The sequence below is a fragment of the Curcuma longa genome, chromosome 20 (assembly GCF_044706935.1).
Source record: "Curcuma longa cultivar G26 ecotype Majalengka, Jawa Barat chromosome 20, ITB_CL_G26_1.1, whole genome shotgun sequence".
Classification (NCBI taxonomy): Eukaryota; Viridiplantae; Streptophyta; class Magnoliopsida; order Zingiberales; family Zingiberaceae; genus Curcuma; species Curcuma longa.
Genome location: NC_133880.1, coordinates 2,547,286 through 2,569,530, shown reverse-complemented (window position 1 = coordinate 2,569,530; position 22,245 = coordinate 2,547,286). Strand labels below are relative to the sequence as shown.

At 37.5% G+C, this 22,245-nt stretch overlaps 2 protein-coding genes, 1 long non-coding RNA gene and 1 other non-coding gene across 6 annotated transcripts; 3 read left to right on the top strand and 1 right to left on the bottom strand.

Annotated features, from left to right (window-relative positions):
* Window positions 1-1,578: 1,578 nt before the first annotated feature.
* LOC141813247 (protein REDUCED WALL ACETYLATION 2-like) lies at window positions 1,579-5,286 on the top strand. The gene is made up of 15 exons (XM_074701179.1): window positions 1,579-1,755; window positions 1,930-2,021; window positions 2,162-2,296; window positions 2,388-2,444; window positions 2,514-2,586; window positions 3,004-3,162; window positions 3,331-3,480; window positions 3,569-3,824; window positions 3,906-4,024; window positions 4,116-4,202; window positions 4,272-4,360; window positions 4,459-4,521; window positions 4,607-4,663; window positions 4,752-4,848; window positions 4,945-5,286. Exons 1-15 carry the CDS (start codon window positions 1,723-1,725, stop codon window positions 5,095-5,097), a joined length of 1,620 nt encoding a protein of 539 aa, XP_074557280.1. The 5' UTR covers window positions 1,579-1,722; the 3' UTR covers window positions 5,098-5,286.
* A 6,798-nt stretch (window positions 5,287-12,084) lies between these two features.
* On the top strand, window positions 12,085-12,156 carry TRNAP-CGG (transfer RNA proline (anticodon CGG)). The gene has a single exon. It is a non-coding gene; the product is annotated as a tRNA-Pro (tRNA).
* Window positions 12,157-14,142: 1,986 nt separating this feature from the next.
* On the top strand, window positions 14,143-15,016 carry LOC141813132 (uncharacterized). The gene is made up of 2 exons (XR_012600384.1): window positions 14,143-14,437; window positions 14,626-15,016. It is a non-coding gene; the product is annotated as an uncharacterized LOC141813132 (long non-coding RNA).
* A 177-nt stretch (window positions 15,017-15,193) lies between these two features.
* Window positions 15,194-21,762, bottom strand: LOC141813127 (calmodulin-binding protein 60 B-like). 3 transcript variants are annotated; one of them, XM_074701035.1, is made up of 11 exons: window positions 21,627-21,762; window positions 21,463-21,535; window positions 20,391-20,440; window positions 19,269-19,702; window positions 18,347-18,507; window positions 18,119-18,266; window positions 17,921-18,033; window positions 16,953-17,013; window positions 16,754-16,842; window positions 15,831-15,942; window positions 15,194-15,750 (listed from the first exon to the last, which is right to left on the bottom strand). In XM_074701035.1, exons 1-11 carry the CDS (start codon window positions 21,710-21,712, stop codon window positions 15,428-15,430), a joined length of 1,650 nt encoding a protein of 549 aa, XP_074557136.1. In that variant the 5' UTR covers window positions 21,713-21,762; the 3' UTR covers window positions 15,194-15,427. The 3 variants fall into 3 exon arrangements, with proteins under 3 accessions (XP_074557136.1, XP_074557137.1, XP_074557135.1); XM_074701036.1 differs by having other exon boundaries at window positions 17,930-18,033; XM_074701034.1 differs by having other exon boundaries at window positions 16,953-17,038; window positions 17,931-18,033.
* Between the last annotated feature and the right edge of the window lie 483 nt (window positions 21,763-22,245).

Here is a 22,245-nt window from a genome sequence, read left to right as displayed (position 1 = left end):
AATTAATATTCCATCGCTAATCTAGTACGGTAATTTATTTCTGTTGTTGATTTAATCATGAAAATAAATTACCGTCACTAATTAATTAATTAATAGAATATTAATTCTGTTGTTACTCTAACTATAGAAGTTATATTTTTATCGTTAATTTAATAACTAAAATAAATTTTTATTGTTAAAATAAAAATTAACGATGAAAGTTTAATGCGGTAGAAATAAACTAATTCCGTGGTTATTTTTCATCGTTAAATTCTATTATTTTTGCCGTGGCTGAAACTGAAAGTGGGCTTCTATAACATGACTTTTTTGGTCCTTAAAAATAGAACAAAATGCAGCAGTTGTTGGTATTAACTGTGGTCAATGAAAAGTTGAGATATGCCCATGCTTGTTGAAACCAATATGGATATTCACCTATCCAGTTTGCATTTAGTTCATTATCTCCCTCGAAGGATCAACTAACATAATTGAATTTGAGAGCTTCAGATGCTTTTGGTAAATGAATGCAAAGCTAATTTGTATTCATGCTTCAGTTGCATGGTGTCCGGATCCGTAAACTTGCGTCACGCTACCATCGCGACGTGGTTCAGACCACCAAATGGACGAGGCCGTGGCTAGGGCAGACGAAAAGAAAGACGGTAGAGTCTCCTCCGATGTGAACTCATTGCTCAGCCTATCAGTTACAATCATGAACAGTCGATGTTACGATTATCTATAAAAAAAAAAATTAAAAAATTATAATTAATTATAATAAAAAAATATTATTTTAACTTCATCGATAGATGAGACTAACTTGATTGATAATATTGATGATATTAGAGTGTCGAATCTGTCGTACGATTGCTACGTTAATCATCGAAGCCCCGTCATCTCCACCGCCAATGTCTACCCTACCTCGAGTTGTTCGTTGGCCTTCATTCCCATACGGAATTGGAAATGCATAAAAAATTTGTCCACAGGTGTACGATATCGATTCGACCATTCTGCTCCATCGTATCTCTCTCTGCCACGTGTCTATGCGAACTATTTCAATGTTGCCCTAACTGACAAATCCAACCGGCACCGCCAAATCAAACAAATAAAAAAAGTTGCCAAAAAAGACGTTCGGAAAAATTAATAATGCAATTATTGAAGTGAAAAATTTCACTCTGCCCCATGTTTGTAGCTTTTGCATTCCACCTTTCAAACTTCAACATATTCCATTTTTATGCTTCGAGATGAAGGAGAGTCCCAAATTTTAAAATATTAGAAAGTGTGTTAACACTATCTTTTTTTAAAAAAATTATTTTAGTACAAAGAAAAGTTAAAGGCGTTTTATGATTATAAATTAAAAAGGACAAATCACATATTTTAATAAAACTTTTGCAATGGTTTTTATTATAATTTAAGTAAAATTAGAACAGTGTTAATTTTTTTTATTAAGATGATTATTTTATATTTTTAAATTTATTATTTAAATAACACGTGTAGGAATGTAAAGGTTGTCTGGTTTACTGGTACCGGTTAACTTAACGTGTTCCCTCTCTTCCCGCCGGGGCATAACTAGTCCCGTGCTCAACCAATCCTCGAATCGCAGGAAGGTCGGCGCTTCTCGAGCAGGAAAGGCGGAGCTATTCCGGTGTCGTTGAAGGTGCTTCGGTAACCTCGAATTGGCGTGCCTTTGAGGTTTGAAACCCCTTCGAGTCTTCCCGTTTCTGTTTTTCTTCTGGTCCCGGAAGAACTCAGATGGATAGTGCAGGATCGGTTACGCCTGGCCAGGTGCGCGGATTTTTGTTGTTTATCGTGAGTTTTTGAAGTGATTTAACGGCAGTTGAAGAAGAAAAATTTGCTTTTTTTTGGAATGTCCGACTCTAGGGCTCTTTGCGATATTTTGTGGTTTAGTCGAATGCTTTGGGCACTAGATGATGCGATTTGGGCGTGTTCTTTCTGCAGATGGCAGTGCTGATTGGGTTCATTACCATACTTTTGTCATGGCTGTATGCTGAAGGGCTAGAGTTCTGGAACAACTCGAGGATTTTGAGAACGCAAGTTGCTTAATAGATTTCAGAATTCAGATTACTTTCATCAATTATCATTTCAGAATTCTGATGATGATCATTGATCAGTTTGTATCACACATTGTTCTATCCTTGATTCTTTTTTTTTCTCCATTTGCTAATTTTAGTGTCAGGCCTGCTAATGGCAATTTCACTGTCCCTGATGACATTTTACTCGGGGGTGAAGCTAAAAGCCAATTGTTGGAGGGAGGCCAAAAGCCAACATCTTCAAGAACTCACAAAGAAAAATCAGGACTTTTCAGGTTACTCGAATAAAAAATAGCTACCTTTCTCGTAAAACTCTATGTTTGTCACTGTCACTCATGGGTGCACTTGTTTGATGCCGCTACATAGGTTTTTCAGGATTGACAAGGATTTTCTGATAGAGAACCGATTGGTATTAAGAGCTGCGTAAGTATTGGCATGGTATTCTAGCTTAATAGAAAGAACTTGCTCAACTGCTGCGTTGCTGGTTTTCAGATCAGAATTTGGAGCTTTCTTGGCTTATTTCTACCTATGTGATAGAACTGATCTGTTTGGAGAAACCAAAAAGGTTCTGTTTCTTCATGATCTACTGAAAATGAATACGTTCCAACTTTACACATGTAAAGTTTGTACTTCACAAATTATATGATCTCATGAACCACCCAGAACCTCTTGACAATAGAGTGATTACTATACCAATCACATGCTCCTCTAATCTGGCAAAGTTTGCTGGACCACACTATATTCAGCAATAACCTGAAACAAATTCATGCTCCAAAACTCAAAAATTATGTAAGGATATTTGCAGCCTAGTCCACCATTATAACACACTGCTATAGATGAATATCCAGTTGGTTCTGGAGTTACCTCACTCTAAATAATTCCAAAGGACATGAACTTATTCTGAATTCAGAATAATTCCGTATTTTTTATAATTTCTTCAATCTGAGAGGAATATAATTGAACTTCCTTTTGTCTTTTGCAGAGCTACAACAGGGATCTTTTTCTTTTTCTGTATTTCCTGCTCATCCTTGTAGCAGCAATGACTTCTTTCAAGATCCATCATGACACTTCTCCATTCTCGTCGAAATCAGTTCTATATCTCAATAGGCACCAAACCGAGGAATGGAGAGGATGGATGCAAGTAAGATAACAATTCTCTGAGGAAAGCATTTATGTTCCTTGTACTTGGTTCCTATTCAGTTTACTAACACTACAATCTGTCATCCTGAAGAATTTTGAACTCTAGAGAATTTTATAACTCAGATTACTGAGGTTGTGAATAGAACTTGACGCTCTCTTTCCTCTTCAGGTACTCTTTGTGATGTATCATTACTTTAATTCTCAAGAATATTACAATGCCATTCGTGTTTTTATTGCTGCATATGTGTGGATGACTGGATTTGGCAACTTCTCTTATTATTATGTCCGGAAAGATTTCAGCTTTGTGCGATTTTGCCAGGTGATAACCTTTCAAACAATGTTTCTGTTCTTATAAACTTCAATTCCAAATCTGAAATCAAAGCTGGAGTCTTTTTCCTGTTGAGCAGATGATATGGCGATTGAATTTTTTTGTGACATTTTGTTGCATCGTTCTTGATAACCACTCTATGTTGTATTACATCTGCCCCATGCACACATTTTTCACCCTGATGGTCTACTGCTCACTTGGAATTCTTAACAAATACAATGGGATTGGATTGGTGATTGCAATCAAAATTGCTATATGCTTCTTGGTGATCGTTATAATGTGGGAGATTCCTCGTGTCTATGATTTTGTTTGGAGCCCTTTTGCTTTTCTCTTAGGTGGGTATCATTAGAACTTGATTCTATCCTGTTCACTTGATCCCAATGTTTCCAAGCTGATAAATATAGCTTAAATTGCAGCATACAATGATCCTGACGCCACGAGGCAATACCCACCGATGCATGAATGGAATTTCCGTGCTGGCCTAGATCGTTATATATGGATATTGGGAATGATATATGCATACTTCCATCCGACTGTAAATTCCTGTCCATATTAGGGAACATGTTGGATCTGGTTGATAATCTGACACGCTAACAATGTTGTGACCATGTGTGTTTTTGATACAGGTAGAAGGATGGTTGGAAAAATTAGAACAAACAGAGGTGAAGCTGAGAATGTTGATCAAAACTTGTATCTCTGCAATATGCCTCGCGGTATACTTCATATGCAAGATTTGTTCCTTACTAATTTCTTTTCACCTCATTTGTGTTTCCAAATTACAGGTTGGTTATCTATGGTATGAGCACATTTACAAGCTTGAAAAGTATACTTACAACAGATACCATCCATATACATCATGGATACCCATCACGTACCATATTCTCTATCTCGTTCCATTTTTTTTTTTTTTGTTATCAGTGAATTGTAACTATTGTTGATACAATCATTCTGCATCTATTGGGAAATCAGTGTCTATATCTGCTTGAGGAATGTCACTCAGGAATTTCGAAGCTACACCCTTGCACTCTTTGGGTATTGTTCTCATTCTTTCACAACCATTGCAACTGTTGGTTGATTATATTAGAGACAGGCTAACTGAATATCTTGCTACAATAAGGTGGCTCGGAAAGATGACACTGGAGTTCTACATAACACAGTTTCATATATGGCTAAGGTACCCGCTCCTATATTTTCGTTTGAGTTCAAAAGTGTCCCTTAACATTGTACATGAAGCTTCCTGGTTCCTGTGTGTGACAATGCAGATCAGGGAAGCCGGATGCCCAACCCCGAAAATTACTGTCCATCATACCCAACTACCCGATGCTGAACTTTTTGCTCAACACCATCATATTTGTCACTGTAAATAAACATTGAACACCAAATTATGAAATTAGAGATTGATGCATGCAGGGAGATCAAATGGAGTATTAAGTTGTCATGGAATTCCTCCTGCAGGTCGCACGTCGAATATTTGATCTGACAAACAAGCTGAAGCTGGCAATTATACCAAACGCAGACAACAAGCAGTTGCTCTTCAACTTGATTTCAGGAGTCATCATCTCTGTCACCCTCTATGCTTTGTCATTCGCTATACTCGCTTGTAAATAAGCAGGTACACATAGCTTCAAATCTACATAAATAAACATCTCTGTATCTTGTAGTTGTTTGATGTACTATTGTTGTTTCATTTGTCTCTAGATAATGTAGCCATTTGAGTTCTGATTTCTAAATAAGAACTCGAGAGTGTGTTATATTAGGGAGGTGTCCTAAAACAATCGCCTTATGATTGTACTATTTATTGAATAAATAGAAATTCACTATTTAAGTACATATTTTATATGTTTAATTGGATCTTAAACTTGTTCATTGAATGTCCACAATACATTTCATAGTATGAGAGAATTTGTGATTAGATCACAAATTGTGAGTCTTCTTTCTACATGTGTAATTATAAAAGTATTGAAATTATCCCTAATCGATGAATTGATGAACACGGATGTCATCGATTCTGTTGAGACTAGCACGTTTATATTCTTTAGTTTACCAGGCAGTAGTTCTCACTAGCTGGAGACATTGGATGTTGAGAGTTAAATGTGGATGCTAGTTAAAGGTAACTAATCGATTTTGAACCAAAGGTTGAACCAATTTGATTTGGTTCGTGTTGGAAGGCATTTTGACAAAATGGAAGGCACGATGGACTTCATCTTGAGAAGATAAAACAAACGAAACTTGTTTGGGTTAAATCGAAATTCGTTTGATTGCAGAATTAGGCGTTTTGGTTGTGAACCACGTTGAATCGAGCTTGAACCTGGTTCAAGTTGAACCGGGCTTGAACCCGATTTAGGGAAAACCCTAAACCGGATTTTCCCGGTTCAGGGACGCACTGTTTCTCTTCCTCAAACGCGTGATCGTGCGATTCCCTTCAGCCAACGTCGTCCGCTCGCGAGCAAAGAAGGCAACGAATCCAACCTCACCGGCTAATACAAAGAAAGGAAAGGAATCCGATTCCTTCCCTTATGCTTGCTCATCTTGATCGGTGGATTGCGAGTAAATGGGGAAAGAAATCACAGGCAACCTTCTCTGATCGGGCAGTGAAGAAGGAAAGGAATCCGACCGGTGCTAAGGTTTGGGGGTTCTTTTCTTTAAGAAGGGGTTGTCGGCTGTGGCTTGTGAGGTGTGAACTCTGTTGCTACTTCTCCTCGTGGCCGCCCCGAACCAGCCCTGTTTCTGCCCGAACTCCCTTGATCAGGACAGGTCGTCGTCGTCCCTACGATTCCGGTTGCCGAAGCTTTCCAAACCAACCAAGGTTCCTTCTATTGGTTCACCACCAGACGCTGGAAGCCTTGCTTGCTGCTTGTTGCTTACTGCCGCCGGCTAAGGAGTTGCTGCCGTGTTCATTGTTTGCTGCCACTTCCTATTACTTGCTGTCGGAGCTTGTGCTTTGTTGCCGGAGTTCGAAGTTTTAGAAGTCTCCATCATCACCAGAAAAGTTCCAGCATCGTGCCTTTGAGAGATCATCGGAAATCAGATTACCGTTAGAAAACTCCGGAAATGAACGCAACGTGTGTTGTTGCACGTTTTTGATATTAGGGTATTCTTTTGTAGTACCGCGACCAGCATCACGAGAAGTTGTCTTGATAAAACTTGGCGTGGATCACCGATAGAGGCAGACTTCGAGGAAACTGTTCAGTTCATGTCATTTCCGTTGAGCGTCATACGTCAGGTATACGTAGAATAAATTTAGTATTCTGAAAATTTTATTTTCTCAATAATTCCACCATTGTGTTGTATCTTGTATGCGTGCGTTGTGGGTGTTGTAATAACTTAGTTTATTATCTGTTTTTCTTCCGCTGTGTATGTTTTTGAAACGCATAAACACGCGCAATGCACCGGACCGATCCCAACAGGGAGGACTCTCCGATTTGTGCTGTGGTTTTAGTCTAGAGGGTGAAATACAAAATTCACATCTGATTTGTGGTGTCAATAGTAGTCTCTGGCTTGGAGGAGTGTAGATTTTATGTGCAATAGACGGGTGTAAACATGCAAGTATGCACTCTGTTCTGTCCATTTGCTATAATATAGTTTACTTATTGGACCGATGATCAGGAATTCATCTAGTTCAATCTTCAGTTTGATTTTTTTGTGATACCTGTTGGATATTGGAGTCTTAATGGACTAATATGATTTTGTGAAAAAATTGAAATGCCATCAATTAATGAAAGTCATAATTGACTTCAAAATCAAAATTTACGTTTCGCGTAGATCGATTTAGACTATTAATTTGCTCAAAATCGATTAAGGGTGAATGAGAAATTAATTGTTTAAAGTCAGTCCAGAATAACATTAATTGTTAATTAATATTATATAAGGAAATACATGGGGAATACTTCCACATCGGAGAATTTCGATGGACTTTCTTTCCTTATTAATGATGTTGTGTTAATGGAGTTAACACAAAAAACCTATGTGCTCTCTTTCACGGGCGAACAGGTGCTTGCGTCTGTGAGTCCGCAGCCCACCACGCGCCACGCGCGCAATGGGCGCTTTGTCGGCGCACTTTGCACTTCGCATCATCGCGAGGAGTATTGAGGAGCTTAAATTTATGCTCCAGAGGACGTGATACTCGGGTGGCGTGTTAAGCTCACATGTGACGTGACAGTGTCTGTGTGGCATCTGTTGAAGATCGGAGATGGCTAGAGAGGGGGGGGGGGAGTGAATAGCCTCCTTTCGAAAAACGATTTTCTCCTACAAATTGTTAGTATGCAGCGGAAAATAGAAGAAAACAAAGAATAAAAACAGGAACAATGCTAACACAATTATATACGAGGTTCGGGGATAACTTGCCCCTACTCCTCGGCGTGTCCGTGAGGTGGACGATCCCTTGATCTTTGGTAGATCACACCCCGGATGAAACCGGCTAGAAAATGTCTCCTTCTCGGTGGAGAGACCTCTCCACAACCAATCTCAAATATATAGATCAAGCACAGAGATTATAAGAAGGAGAACTCAAAGAGGCACAACTAAATGAAACTTACAGCACAACCTCAATGAACTAAGGAAAATAACAGAAGGCTTCCCGGAAGACAATGAACAAAGAACACACAGCCAAGCAAGCACGAGCACACACAGCTTAGGGTTTCCGAGAGTGTGTTCTCTTCTTCTTCCTCTCTTCTTTTTAACCTCCTTGCTCCAACGTTCTCTGAGTCCACTGCACTCACTGACCAACCTGATCATCCTCTGCAGCTCAGAGTTCCGTTGTCCGTTGTCTTTTACCTGAAAGCAAGGTGAAATCAAAACTCGACAAACCCTGCACAAGGAAAGCAATCCCTTGACTCTTCTTTTTCTTCATCAAATTCAAACTCCATTTGCAAAGATCAGAGCATTAGCACAGAAGCAACAGAAATCAGAGCACAGAAGCAACAGAAATCAGAGCAGAAACCTGAACACGATCAGAAATACTTTAATCGATCAAACAATCGATTGAATGGCGTAATTCTCTCCTCTGTAAAGCGTGTAGTCGATCAACCAGTCGATTACCCATGCTCTTAATCGATCACCTGATCGATTAAGGCATGGTAATCGATCAGGTGATCGATTACCAGACGCTAATTCGGTTCCTCAATAAAACGTGTAATCGATCACCTGATCGATTACAGTTCACCATAATCGATTGCCCAATCGATTATGGTACGTTCTGTGAGTTTTGCGAATTGTCACAGAATGCTCTGTAATCGATCAACCGATCGATTAACACACTAACGCTGGTCTCACAGAATGATCTGTAATCGATCACCAGATCGATTAAAGGACTGTAATCGATCATCTGATCGATTAACTAACTTACTCTTGGTTAATCGATTCACTGATCGATTAATCCAAGCTAAACTTTAAGCCCAAGTCGAGACTTGATCAGGTTAACTTGGGTCTCACCCGAGCCAACCGCGCTGGATCACGTAATCAGAGAACAAGCTTCCAAGCCTCTTCTGATACTGATCCGGTCCGAAGACAGGCTACCATGCCTTCTCCGACCATGGTTCGGTACAGAGAACGAGCTACCGAGCCCTCTCTGACCTAATCTGGAGAACGAGCTACCAAGCCCTCTCCTACTTCATCCGGTCCAGAGAACGAGCCACCGAGCCCTCTCTGACCTAGTCCGGAGAACGAGCTACCGAGCCTTCTCCGACTCCATCCGGTCCAGAGAACGAGCTACCGAGCCCTCTCTGACCTAATCCGGAGAACGAGCTACCGAGCCCTCTCCGACTCCATCCGGTCCAGAGAACGAGCTACCGAGCCCTCTCTGACCTAGTCCGGAGAACGAGCTACCGAACCCTCTCCGATTCAATCCGGTCCAGAGAACGAGCTACCGAGCCCTCTCTGACCTAATCCGGAGAACGAGCTACCGAGCCCTCTCCGATCTCAATCCGTCATCGATCAATCTGAATATGTTGAATTTAATTCTTATACAATGAACTTAAATCGGTGTCAACATCAAAACAACACTCGGGACAAACTGCATCAACAGCATCCACGTGGGCAAGGAGAGATAACTGAACTGCTGACTGGGCGAATGGATGACAACCGTTGATCAAAGAAGTGTGATGGTTCACATGAGATGCGATCTGGAGCGTTGGATCACGAAGAGTTATGATCTGACCGCTTGGGATGAGACTTGATCTGAAACGTCAGATCGAATGGATCATTGGATCCAGATCCGATGGCTGATGACTAGAAGGGAGATATGAGGATCACAACCCTTTAGATCTGATGGATGAAATTAAGAGGGTTATGTGAAGGGTTACAACCCTCCATATCGGACGACCCAGATCGATTCTACCCAAATGACATAGTCACTCACCCAAAGGGTATTCAACCTTTTCATTTGGTATAAATAGATCCCTCTAGATGCTGAAAATTTCATCGAATTCATCGATTCTTCTCATTCTATTGAGCATTCATCTCATTTTGTGCATTTGGAGTCCAAAAAGCCTACGAGAAGGTTCGTCGGTCTCAGAATTTGAAGTGCTATTATTCCGAGACGTTCGTCGTTGTATCTTGAGAATGAGTTGTTGCTATCCATAAGCATCGTAGCGGAGCAATATCGTTTACGGAGATAGTGTTGAATGCTAATCTCGACGATCCGTATCAATTTGCATCCTCCTCGAGAAGCTACCGGAGCTAACAATACCTGATCTAGATACAGTAGTGTATCTACGTTTTCAGACAGGATCTGACCAATTCAACTAGCTAAACTGAAAATATATAGTAGTGTATCTTTATTGGACCAATATCTTTTTTGCAAACTCAAGAACTTGAGAAGCTTTGTTCTTTGCACATGAGCATGAAGGACACATCAAAAACTGCAACAAGAACAACACTTGATATTACAGATCAATCTGGAAGCTAATGCTCATTTTCTGTAGCAATGTGGGGCAATCTCCACCAGCCTAAAACAACATTGCAGGGGGCATTAGCAAATGAGTTGAGGAAACATATGGATGATCAGCAAACTTAAACCTTGGCCAAAAGATATAAGCAAGACAACTAAAGAACTGAAGATGAACAAATTATAATCTTGAGATTCACACTGAAACATTTAAGCTACTTGTCACTATTAAATAAGGAGGTCAAAGTGATAACCCAGTGCAATGATGATGCATCTTAAACACAAAGATGTAGAAAAGAAGCTATAAGAAGGCAGAAGCTACTTTTAAGATTGATTCTCCCTTTCAGTTCTGATTTAAAAAGTTGGAAAGGAAAGTAACCATTGGAATCTATTTTTTCTGCAAAATCAGTATTTTACATCAAGAATGAATTCTTTTTTATTACTTGTGCATATGATTAAAAAAAAACTCTTATTTATATCAGATCAGAGTTATTTTGTAGCTGTTACAACGTGTTAAAATAAATCAATTCAAATTAGTTAAAAATATTATACATTGAGTTTTTTTATAAAAAAATCTTTATCAATAATAGTTGATATAATAATTTTATGAATTTTTATCATGTTTAAATGATTCTTATTATCCACAATGGTTGGGGATATTTCTATTAAATATTTGTCTTCTCCACATCTACATCAAATATCTCACTTTTAAATTTCATAATTAAATATTTCATCAATAAAATATTTATGAGTTTAATATCAATTTATTAATTTATATTTAAATAAAATTACTTATAATTTACAAATAAAATATTCATTGAAAGTCAACATTCAAAAAATTTAAAAAAAAATAAAATTTAACGAATAAAAACCACTAGATCTATACTGCTTTATTTTTTATTTTTTTATTATTAAAAAAATTAGAAATCATCAGGGTACAAATTTATGTCCGATAATTTTTAATCATCGTTGAAATATTCCCAGTATGATGATAAATTTATTTATTTACACGGGATATTTTATTTTCATTTTGACAAGTGTCCATCGGATGTCCTAATAAAGTTTAAATAATTTTGATTTTTTTATATAAAAGTATTATATGCATAATATTTTTGATTAAGTTAAATTAATAAAAAATAATTTACTTTAACACATAATTAAATGTCTGACATGAGATAAGAAAAACTAAAATAGAGTAGGTTTATATATATGAATCTGATTGGATATATATAAACTATCTATTTTATCATCCATTAAAAATATTTAAAAAATAGCTTATTAAATTAAATTAGGCTTTTTAAAATATCACATATGATCAAAAATATTGTTTTATTTTATTTTTATGATGAAAAAAATAAATATTATTTAAACATTATGTAAATCCAATAAATTTATCATCTACTTATGATAAATTGAAGATTTTAAATATTATAAAAGTTAATTTTCTTACAAGAAACTCTCGTTTATTCATTCCTTTATATGGAAAATATGATGGTATGAAATTTAAAGGAGTCTATATGGCACTTGAAATCAACTTGAAGCTCAGTTTCTTTCGAGTTTAGTTCGCCATTTTATCGAATCAAAATTGAGAAATTAATTAATTATTTCTTTTACTTTTTATTGTATAATATGAGTGCTCTGTGAGAAAATAGTGATAATCTAGCTTTTCAAGTTAATAAATTTAGATATATTTATATGTTTGAAATATCAAAGGGTGTTTGGTCTAGTGGTATGATTCTCGCTTCGGGTGCGAGAGGTCGCGAGTTCGATTCTCGCAACACCCCATTTTTATTTTTTTTAATATATATTCTTTAATTTTTGTCTGTACGGTTAATTTATTTATACAAATATCTAAATGTTATTTTAATTTATTTTTTGCATTTTATCCCACTTAGAAATTCCTAAATGCTCTAATGAATGTGGTCGTTTCCCTTCCACCCGCTTCGCGTATCCCCTAATCCCTAGCGCTCTCCGCTTCCTTCTCTTCTTCGATCAAGGCTCCGGCGTCCACTACTCGCCCTGCTTCTGCTTGGGTTAGGGTTTACCCCTCGTCCGCCCGATTCTCGTCTGATTCCTTCCCGCCGAGTCCAAGTAAATCCGGACTCGTGCTCTACTGCCAAACTTCGATTGATTCGACGTTTAGCCGGCGGAAATTGTGGCATGGCTCATTGATTTAAAAGGTGCGATCTTTAGGCTTCTCTACCTCGCGTTTCTGATCTTATTCGTTTATTCTCGTTGCTTTCTGTGTAGTGATTTCCTGCTATTTCGGAATTTAGTTCGATTAATCGGCCTTTAGCTGAAGGAAATTGTGGCGTAGCTCATTGATACAAAAACTACGATCTTTACTCTTCTTTACTTAAGCGTTTTTCATCATTAATTTCTTCTTATTTTGCACCATTAGCAATCATTGATTATCAGTTCATCTAACCAGTTCTATGGCGAAAATTCGAGCCAGTTGCTCTCTTTCTGTATTACATGTTAAGCATCCTCCTCTCCTTGCGACTGGCTTCTGTTGGACCCTTTAGTAGCTTCCAGTTAGCTTATATCCAATTTCTAGCAATTCAAACAAATACTCCTTCCAACATTTTCTCCACATAGCTTTAACTTTTCTTTTGTCTTTTTCTACATTTTTTCCTATTGCCTGCTAGCAATAAATCAATAGGCTACTAGAATACATTACTTTTAGGTTTGGTCATTGACTGTTACATATTGTAGTAAAGTAAAATTTGTTCATCTTTTCTTCTATTTCCAGTGATTCACTCTTGCCAAAAGCAATCCCTTTTCTTGGGCACTTCTATGTGTCTGCACTGCACTTACTTTTATTGATGTTATTTTCCTGTTGGTATTCTGATTTCTGGTCTATTTCTTCGTGAAAGCATATATAAATGTTCATGAGTAAGCATTGAAACGTGTATCATTCATTGCCTTTGAGGATTCCTTTGGGAGGTCAGGGAGCATGATTAACTTGTGTTTGATGGATGAAATACTTGGCAATGTACTTGGGAAAACACTAGCTTTTGTCTGTTGATGTTCTAAGTTCTAAGAGAATTGGAAGAGTGAGAAAAGGAAGATTTTGAAGGAAACTTGCCAAATGTTTATTGATTTGGTACCGTTTAAAATTTGATGGTCCTAAGTGATTGACTAATTGATGATGGTGGTGGCAACGTTTTTTTGCATTGTGATAATTACTAAATCATTGATGAATCCACTTTCCACAAATGTGCAAATTGGTAAGATGGTTCTAAGAAATAAATGGTCAGGCACCAGTTGATTGAACAAGAAAGGAATATTTCTTTCAGGAAATGCCTTCTAGCTCTCCTTTTGAAGAACATACAGCCACCGAAAGGGGGAATTACCTACCTTTGATAAACATGTTGGCTTCAAACCAATTTGGATCCATGTTCTTAAATGCCCTCGACTTTGTAGCAGTCGATAAATCACAGAAAAGCATTTCTCATTTTATGTTAGAAGCAACTGAGAAGGCCGGTCCGTATAATGTTGTTCGATTGATAACGGACAGTTCAATCGACTGCGACACTGCTAGTGATGAAGTGGCACAAGTGTATCCTCTCTTCTTTTGGAATCCTTCCATGATTCACACTTTAAGTTTGATACGAAAGGATGTTATGAACACACTTCATGAAGTGGCACCAGGATGTAGGAAGAGATGCCCTCCAGGTAGATTGATTCATTCTTCGGTTCATTTATTAATCCTCCTTTGTAATACTACTATGACCTTTTCATCATTGATCTTACAACTTGTTTTCGGTATGGTTTTTACGAAGTCATGAAATTGCCTTCCGTATGCAGATCAAGATGATTTGAGGTATTTCGCCAGAAATCCCGAAATCAATGTTTTCCAACGGTGGAAGTTTCATGGTGGCGATACGAAGGAGCTAAGAGATCGATGTGGCTGATAAAGTTCTCTCTCAGTCCATCAGTTCTTTTTCAGTTGAGAGACCATGGAGTACCTTTAGCTATATCCAAAGTGCAAAGAGACAGGCTAAATTCTAGTTATGTTGATGATCTAGCATTCGTACATTCGAACTTACAGTCATTGTCGAGGTAGTGTCTTTCCCCGTTTCCCAAACTTCTAATTCGCATGATTTAGACAGTTTCAAGTATGCATCATCGAATGGTACACTTAGAATCTGACCACCACTACAGGTTTCATACTAGCATTCTTTTCTTGTCACTAAACTTTTAGCTTCCGATTTTCTATGGCTATTGACTGTTTTCGTTTGTTCATTTAGGCGTAATCCCAGTTACAAGTATGGTATACACAAAAGTGCAAGTGGGATATAAACCCTGGGAGGATTTGCGCTTCATGGGTCTGGACATTCTAGTAATCCTATAGAAGAGCTTTTGTGGTTCATTGAAGATGTTCTTTTCGCCGAAAATCACCAATTCCATGCGTGCAGGCAGGCGCAGGGAGAGGAGCCCGAGCTGGTATTCCGAGTAGGTTTGATCACAAAGGTAAGACAGAAATTTTTATGATCTCAACTTTGTTTTGCTAGTTTGTTAATATAGATTAAGCTTAATGTTTGAACCTGATGTAGCTACTCTCACCCAAGTTTGAATTTTTTGTTTTCTAAATTGAACCTTATAAATTGTAAATGCTCAACAAGCAGACCTTTCTATCTATTATATATTTTTTTTATGTCCTACACATTACAATAATAATTAAGTCTTATTCCATTAAATAGGATCGACTATGTGAATCCTTGGCTAGAAAACACATTGAAAAAAAGGACACACTATTGTTTAAGCTCTTTAAGGTCCTCACACTATATTAAATATGAAGCTATTCTCTATTCAGAGTAGAAACAACAAAATTAAATATTTGGCTAGAAACCCTCCAGCTAGCTTCACTCACCACTGTGTGTGTGTGTATTGTATACAGAGAAACCTACACATATATAACAGTACAAACTTTAAGCTGCAAATGTCACATAACTCAGTATTCATCATCTTAGGGAAAGCCCAAAGGATTCTCCTTAAGTCTCCAATTTTGGGTTTGAAGTCTGCTCCATAAGTTATCCATGATTGGAACAATCAAACCAATTCTTTTGGATGATCAGATGTATTACCCAACTTTCTAGTAGAAAGGTAGGCAAAAAGTCCACACCTGAGAACAGCAAGGAGCTTGACCCACTTGCTGGTAGATCTCACATTGTCAAGCACCATTGGAACAGACTGTGTTTGTTCCCAAATTGATTCAAAGGAACAAATTGATTCAAAATCACTCAGGCCTCCTAAAGATCCGCTAAAAGATGAACACCTTGTATACACATGTTCACTACCAATGTTGGGGAAACCAAGGGCTTCATGTGAGTGCCCAAAAAACTCCTGAGAGGGTTGCTCCAACCCCACTTGATCTATTAAGAGATTCAATGCAAGTGTGAACTAGTATGTGAATAGAAGGCCAGGAAATCATCACATGTACAAACTCAGTTACCATTTTCTGTTACTTGGTACCATATGGCTGAGTTGTTTGATTCTGCGACTGTTGCATCATCTGAGGTAGGTATCAGCCACAGCTGGTTAACTAGTGGATTGTTGATTTCAGGCTGCATAAAAAAGGAAATGTATGATTCCTCTTGACAAGAAGAAGGTGACCAATTGGGGAGTGAGAACTGCCCTTTTCTAGAACTGCTTAACCACAATGAGGTCCTATTCCCATTTTCCTTACCAACGATGCAAGTGCCCTCAGTATCTTAATCATTTAATAGGCCGACTATACATCAGATATTCTGTTAGATTTTAGCAATAGAGCATGCAGCAAAGAAAAAGTAGTCTCACCTAATTAGAAATTGATGATATAGTCCAATTGATGATAGTCCATAGAAATTCACTTCTGCATTACTATCCAATTGAATGCTATGAAACTCAGACTAGACATTTCTCCTTCCCATATTCATGACATTGAAACAGGTATGAAACATAAGTTAACAAGCTAGAGTAAGCAACTGCTCCGCTTTCTCATGTAGAGGTAGAAACAAGCAGCCGAGGAGGGAGGAGACTTGTGAGGCCCTAATTTTAATATCTTATTGTTCGGGGTTTGCGACACTAGAGCGTTACAGAGTCCCAAACCAAACCCTTAGTTGCTTAGGGAAACTAATCGTAGCACTGGATTCAAGCAAAGGGGTTATTGGGTCTGAGTTTTGTCTTAGGTGAAAGGCAGAAGCAGAACCAAATACTTGTGTCCCAAATTTGGATCCTTTTCTACCTAGTTCCCATTGCCCTCAATTTTTTGAACAAAAAAAGAAAGAAAAGAAACATATGTCCGTCATCTGGTTTCCTACCCAAGCAATATAGGCTGAATGGTTCGAGAAAGTAGATGCATAGAGGCATAAATAACAGTGTAAAAGGAGCACCTACCTGGATGTCCATCACATCTTCGAGCTGAAACACAGCTTGAAAGTTGCAAGTATCTGGCATGGTCCTATTGACTTCTGACTGAACATAACCTGAAAATTCATGGCTATATGTGAGGATCTGAGGCATAATTGGATAGCTTAAGTAAATCATAGGACAGGTCGAATCAAGTATTGTGAACATCATAAAGATGCACATCTACCTGAAAAGCATGAACTTCCTAGGTTTTGTCCTGGAAATGCAGCGTGGGTTGGTGGTATTGTCTGAGCAAAATTCCCGGTGATGAGATATAAAAGGAGCAATGAGTTAGTTTTAATTTGAAAGGTTTGTGGACACAAGCAAGACCACTGGTTAGTTGACAGGGAGCAATTGACTTGCTCCAAATAGTCGGAAAGTGGCAAGAAATGCTTACATCATCTCTTAGATATAAACAAAAAAGGGTATAAAAGCAGAACATACAATAGTGACAAATTTGGGGTGGGAGAAAACATAAAAGATGTTTGCCTGGTGTTTACCTACTTGTTTTCAAATGTAGAAGATATGGGCTCTGTGTCATGCATAAGAACCCAGTCAGTAAAAAAAAAAATCAGATTTAAGTGGTTGACACTTGACAACAATACTAATCATCATATTTATCTGAAGTGGATTGCCTAGATGTTGCATAAGTGAGCATTGCGATTGCTAGATGAAGATGGTAAATCAATGTCTGATAAAAAAAACAGAATTTATGAGCATTAGTTGCCAAATGCACCATCTCAACATCTCAAATATCGAATTGTGTAATCAGAAAATGGGATTGCAGAAAAAAGAAGAAGAAGATGATAGCTCATGCTATGGATGCCATTTTTTTTCAGCTGTTGTTTAAAGCAAGGAGAGAGTCTTTGAAATGCATAAATTTTATCCTTGTCTAACTACTAATTTGAATAAACTACTTTGGAGAACTCCTAACAGGAATGAACTACATGAAGCATATTATCTCACAAACATGGTTTGGTGCAGTATAAAACTTATTGAGCTACTTGTTGAAAATTTGATCCAAGTTCTAGAGTTACCAATCATTAGCATCACAATCTTATTAATAATGATAACCAATGACAACTTTGAGTCATTAGTTTCACCATGTTTCTGTGGATAACAGAAATGCAAAGAAAACAATGTTGTTAATCTTACAGCACGTACAAGAGGATGAATTAATTGTTCCGATGTATCCTCCTGATTAGTATGTCCAAGTTGGCTGTATGGTGCAACAGACTCAAAAAACTTCACTTGCCTAGATGCTTCAACTGTCCAAAATTTTATAAACACAGACCATCACAACATGAGATTTTTCTAAGAGTTATTGTTTGGTAGACAAAGATCCTGAATTACCTGAGCATTGTGGGCATGACACACTTAGTGAGATTGATTCTGTGACCAAGTCATTAAATTCTTGAATACATTCCTGAGCATTTGTAATAATCGCTTCCCATTCCTTGTCTGGAATTCTTCTCTTGGGTGAACTGCCATTCTGAAGTAACTGAAACATTACAGGAATTAGGTTAAACAATAAGCATGCGACATGATTGGAAAGAAGCGAACTGTTAGATATTGCTTTACCATGCGCAGATTCTCAGGATTAATGGAAAGAGCTAGTAAAAATTGCTGCACATTAAGGATTCCAGCTTTTGTTAGTCTTTGGTGATATCGACCATCTTTCCGAATCTTTTCAAGGTTCCAGACTTGATCAGTTAATTTTGGAGGATGATGCTTCTCATTCACTGAAATTGATATGGGATGTTCTTATTGAAACATACATTCTAGCTTTATATATGTTAAGCTGATGAAGAACATGGAAAATCGATTAGCCTGGTACTTCTTTTTGCAGGATTTTTATTACAATAAAAATATTTGGCCTACTTAATATATGACATTACATTGATAATGATAATTGCAACATCTAAATTCTCCCTTGGCATTATGCTGCAAGCACAATTAGGGATCAAACACCTAATTGTTATCTGATATGAAATTTTGATTGTACCGAAACAGGACGTCCTGTTACATGGTTTAAGAGGCCAGTTTGCTCAAGCAATTTTGAACTATTAATCCAAGGCTTTACTCTTGAGCATACTAATGCTAGTGTTCTTTTTCTAGATTATCCCCATAAAGATTTCAATGATCATAGTACCATCTTAAAACTATGTAATAGCAGAACAAAATGAAGACACTTAACATCTTAGACGAGTTTCTTTCACTGGAGTATTGCATTGAGTATGATGCTTTTCTCACTGTAGTTCAGTTTTAAAAGATACTTTAAGTGGCTCAGAAGCCTAAGAATCAGAAAAGAAGGTACCTTAGACTACATTATTCTGCCTTGTACTTCTCTCCATCATAAAACAATTTTAATAAAATAACAAATTTGTGAAGCCTTTCATGCATCAATTATTTTCAATGTACTCGTGAAGTGTATTGTATATAAAACAAAAGTAAAAAATCATATAATAAAATGACACAGAAACAGAAATTGATATGGACTTACGAGCACTACGAAGTTCTTTCACCCGGAATGGATCGCTTATTCCTTCTTGAATTCCTTCAGTTTCACAACAAACAGCTAGCCTAAACTTCTTGCTTGGTGTCCAAGAGGAGTTATCTGTAAAACTGATATCCTGAAGATACCCAACACCATCTGTCAGCTGAATCACCAGCTTGCCCTTAAGCAGTGGCCCTTTACCATCTCTTTGACGGACAATATGATTCTCGAACTCTTTCTTGTCTTTTTGTTTAGTACCACAATAAAGACCATCGAGAACCAGAACCATTATATTCTCTGAAGACAGGGGACCAAAAGCAACAACGTCCCCTGTGGCAGTATCAACCAGTGAAATCTGAAGAGGATCCTTATCCTTTGTCATGATTTCGCGGCATGTGTAAACACAGTTTGGCAGGCAATTCTGGAACCGCAGCTGATATCTGAACAAGATTTATTTTTCATTTGCTAATATTTTGTAGAATGCATAAAACACTTCTAATGCATATTCAATCATTCAGAGAAGAGTGAATGCTTAAGTTGTTGGTCGATCACTAATTCTAAATGCTTAAGCTGTTGGGATTTAGGAAAGTTATCAGCCAACAAAGTGGCGCAAGTTGAACTAAAGTGGCCCAGGTCTAACATATGGCAAGATTTGAATTTTGAACATGGTAAAATAATATATTAATGACATTCTATAATGTGCCAGCTAACAGAGCGACTAGACTGACCCAAAGCCTAACATGATATTGGCAAGATTTGAACACAGGGTCTGTAATCTATTATCACGTTAATGCTAAATTTTATTGGTTGAGTATTTGTCTCAAAAGTTTTAAGTTATTTGGTACAGAGTCAACTATAGTTTTAAATTTTTAACTGTAGATCAGAAAAAAAAAAATATATATATATATATATATAAACAAATGATAAACAAGATAAAAACTAGTATGATACATATGTGCTAGTCGACTTTCAAGTAAGGAGAAACAATAGCAAAAATACCACCGCGATGAAGATTAATGAGGATACAGACAGCAAACATTTTGAAACATCATGCTCACATATAAAAGAAACTACTAAAATACTCTCAGTAGGACAGTAGCAAACAATTTTGTATGGAAGTAAAATTACCTGGGAACTGGAGGTGCAGAATTAGTGAGTAGGGGCCTTACTTCTTGCATCTACTCAAGAGATCAAAGAATTATTAAAACTATAGATACAACAAACACAACAAAGCTCAGGTAACTTAAACAACTATTTATTCCAATAGAAATGATAACTTCTTTTATGGCAACTATTTGGAAACTTGATCATAGAGATTTGATCTCTTTTCCAAAGATTGCAGGCCATTTCCTGCTATTCTTATTTGATAGGTTTGTCATTTCATTATTATGAAATTGTCAGTGCCATCATAAGGAACAATATAGATAGTTGGCTTAGGGGAAAGACCAGCAAGAAACATATTCCAGCATGTTTATCTTTGATTATTTGGAATGTAGACGACCTTAGGAACACAAAAATTCAAGCACTAGGATAGAAATGGTGGGTGATTTCTATTTCATTCATTTTGTTCATTACCCTAGTAATAGTGCACAAAGGGTTACTGCAAACTGCTTGAGTTGATGACATAAACACCTGAAAACAATCATCTTCGAATGGAATAAGGGTGTCATATGTTTATACAAAGGCTCTTAAGCTATTGCAGAATAAGAATGTTGGCAGTTGCTGTGATAGAATAAGGATGTCAAGTATCTCTATTGTAGAGACTTCAGTAATAGGCAGATCCTTATCAAGCTTAGGTTCAATTATGTTACGCTAGAAATATTCTTAATATGTGTACCAAGAATGAGTATAGGTAAAACTATACTACATGATTCCAAATCAAAAGCTCCCAAGCTGAGAAAACTGTTTTTTTTTTTATTTTTAAATACATCTAGCTTCCTTTCACTTACTAAGAACTAGTTGACTCTACTAGAAACTGGTTCAGTTAATCTCAGAGAGACGAACTATTAATTTCATTTTCCAAAGAGGAAATTAGGACTGTGCCACGATAATTGAATCGTACGCACAGGCATCGAACTATAATCGACGAATCATAGAAAAGGAGGTACTTCACAACGGATCAGGCTGGATTCACCCAGACTAGGCCTTCAAAGCAAAAGAAACCATCACGCATCTCTCAAAATCAAGATCAGACTCTTACCGCTCTGCGAGGAAGCAAGTCCTCTCGCGTCAAAACAGGGCGGCTGATCTGCGCGCGCTTGGCATCTCTGAATCTGCAAATGAGCAAGAAAGTTAACCAAAAGGGACAAACAAAACAAAAGGAAGAAACTTTCCATCATCCAGAATCCTAATCTAGAATCACACATGATTAAGGACCGGGATCGCTTCAGTCTCCCCGAACCCTCTCCGATCTCGCCGTCCTCCGACAGAGGCCGCTTGCTGGACGCCATTGGAGCTTGCACACCGAAGAGCTGGAAATGGCAGAGCCGCAAAGCGCCCCCTGCTCTTTATACATGATGAGGCGAGCGAAGGAGGAAACGCTAAGGAAATTGGAATCTTTAGTCTTGCCACTGGTCGTCTTCAACCTCCGCTCGAAAGTCCAAACCCTTAAAATAAAGCAATAAGCAAGCGCAGTGCAGTCATTAACGCGTCTCCGTCCTGGAATCTTGTCCGTCCACGTGTATGTTTTAACGAATATCCACTGTCCGTATCCTGATCCCTATCCAATCCTCACGCGGCTAACCGTTATATAGGTTGGGAAAAAAAAACTACTTTTCTAAATAATTATTTTATGTTTCGAATTAAAATTATTTTCCTTTGCGTTTCTCCTAATATTAATAGTTTTTTATTCTTTTAAACATATCTCAATGGATTATTCAAACCTACAAACTGTTGAAAATTTAGCTCTTGAATAATTTTAGTAGTTTAAGTACTAATAAAGAACCTCTGACACCTCTACTAATAAAGAATAAATTAAATGATG

Bases quoted from the DNA above. Each gene is read 5' to 3' on its own strand.
- LOC141813247 (XM_074701179.1), top strand. From the start codon at position 1,723: ATGGATAGTGCAGGATCGGTTACGCCTGGCCAG. The intron at 2,587-3,003 runs GTTCTGTTTCTT...TGTCTTTTGCAG, and splicing joins TGTTTGGAGAAACCAAAAAG to AGCTACAACAGGGATCTTTT. The intron at 4,522-4,606 runs GTATTGTTCTCA...TGCTACAATAAG, and splicing joins TACACCCTTGCACTCTTTGG to GTGGCTCGGAAAGATGACAC.
- LOC141813127 (XM_074701034.1), bottom strand. From the start codon at position 21,712: ATGGCGTCCAGCAAGCGGCCTCTGTCGGAGGACGGCGAGATCGGAGAG. The intron at 20,441-21,462 runs GTAAGAGTCTGA...TCTCTTGAGTAG, and splicing joins ACTTGCTTCCTCGCAGAGCG to ATGCAAGAAGTAAGGCCCCT. The intron at 15,751-15,830 runs GTAACTGAGTTT...ATCTCTTAATAG, and splicing joins GTACCAAGTAACAGAAAATG to ATCAAGTGGGGTTGGAGCAA.